This window comes from Mesitornis unicolor, unplaced genomic scaffold (genome assembly GCF_000695765.1).
Source record: "Mesitornis unicolor isolate BGI_N332 unplaced genomic scaffold, ASM69576v1 scaffold34878, whole genome shotgun sequence".
NCBI lineage: Eukaryota > Metazoa > Chordata > Aves > Mesitornithiformes > Mesitornithidae > Mesitornis > Mesitornis unicolor.
In genome coordinates, this window is record NW_010201781.1 from 2,093 (window position 1) to 3,868 (window position 1,776).

Consider the following 1,776-nt stretch of genomic DNA (forward strand, 5'->3'; position numbering starts at 1 on the left):
AGGCCCTGCCGCTCCACCGTCAGGTTGGCGTTGAGCCACATGCCCTCGGTGAAGAGCAGGCAGCGGCCGTGGAAGTCGTTGCCATTCTCGGAGAGCGGCACCACCACGATGAAGCTGAAGAGGAAGGCCAGGAAGTAGCAGATGCACTGAGCGAAGAGGAAATTGCTGAGCGCCATGGCCGCAGCGCTGCGCAGGCAGGGGGAGGGATGCAGGAGGAGGAGGGATGCAGGGGGAGGGATGCAGGAGGGAGGGATGGAGGGAGGGATGCAGGAGGGATGCAGGGGGATGGATGCAGGGGGCAGGGATGCAGGGGGGGATGCAGGGCGGCAGCAGGGGGAGGATGGAGGGATGAAGGCAGGCAGCCGGCAGCAGCAGGAGGTGGGGAGGGAGGATGCGCAGTGCAATGCAATGCAATTCAATTCAAAGCCTCCCTCGAATGCAGCTGCTGCCTCCCCCGCAGCTGCTGCTGGCTTCAGGGCCTGTTGGGGACCGGAGGGGAAGAGCTGCTCTGGGGGATCCCTTTTCTTTGGGGAAATCTGGCTGCTGATGCACCCCGGCGCCCAGGGGTTTAAATCAGTTCCTGCCTGCACAGAGCGCTGGGTACCACCACCCTCAGTGGGGTATCAGTGGGGCAATCAGATAGGACACGGATGTCACCCGTGTTGGTGGCCGTGACGTGCACCCCTCCACTGCCAAAAGACCAACTTCATCCTGGCCACTGGATCCCCTCAAGTTTTGGCCCCAGTTTCTAAAATCTGGCTGTCAACCTGAGCCGGTGGCAATAAGGGACAGGGTACACAGCCCTGTCACAACTCTGATCATCAAAGATTGTATTTCAGTGTCACCAGATGAATTCTAAAGCAGCGGCCTGACCCTGTGTGGACAGACACGCACTCCTCACAGAAGAGGCTTTGCTGATATTTCAGTCTGGTGGTAAGGAGGGAAGTTCATTGCTCTTCACCTCACTTCCAAGCGCTGGGCTCCCAGAGGGTTTTGTTCTTTATCTGGAAGGAAATCAGACCTGGGCTGAGATGGAAAACTCTTTTCTTTGAAGCCTGGCACAAGGGATTTGCCAGGTAATGTTTTCTGGAGCTAACCTGGGAGGTCAGCAGCAGCATGAAAGCTCTGGTACCACTTACAGGGGAGCTCACAGCAGGGCTAAGGGTGCTTTGCCTCGGGCAGGCCCAGGGCCCAGATCTTACCACCAGCAACCACAGGGCCGGGTCAGGAGGAGCAGGGCGGGGGCGAAATGTCAGGGTCGGCCGCAGAGCACACACAGAGTTGTCTTCACTGATGAACAGGGCCAGGAAAGCATTTATGGGAGAGTTTCAGCGAGCATTTGTGGGAGTGTTCCCTGCTGTAAGCCCCACCTGCACTGGGACGTCAGCAGCTACCAAGGCGCAGGGCCTGGTCGGGCGGAGCGGAGGCGCAGGGCCTGGTCAGGCTGGAGCTTGGGCTCTAAAACATGTAACATTGTTAATATTTGCTGCAGTAAATGTGGTGGTGTTTTACAAAGAAAGCTCAAATAGGCTTAGTTTCCTTAAAATGCTGCAACTGGGGGAGAAAGGCACAAGGCAAGGCGGATGATTACCTGTTCTTGCTCATAGCCCAGGGAATGGAGGACACCACATACACAGGTCAGTCAGGAATGTTAAAAAAGAGGAAAAGCTGCACATGTTTCACACAGCACATCACACACTGTGGCATTCATCACAGCACACTGCAGAGGCCAAAAGCAGATCCCTGAAGTGTTCAAGGCCAGGCTGGATGGGGCTT

General features: G+C 56.8%; 1 protein-coding gene across 1 annotated transcript in view; it reads right to left on the reverse strand.

The window, feature by feature from the left end:
• LOC104545150 (transmembrane protein 179-like) overlaps positions 1-176 on the reverse strand; it is a gene marked incomplete at its 3' end in the record, with an annotated part of 325 nt that extends 149 nt beyond the window's left edge. The window contains exon 1 of the mRNA XM_010190210.1: positions 18-176. Within this exon, the coding sequence (XP_010188512.1) occupies positions 18-176 (159 nt within the window). The remainder of the gene's footprint in view (positions 1-17) is intronic.
• Positions 177-1,776: the final 1,600 nt, after the last annotated feature.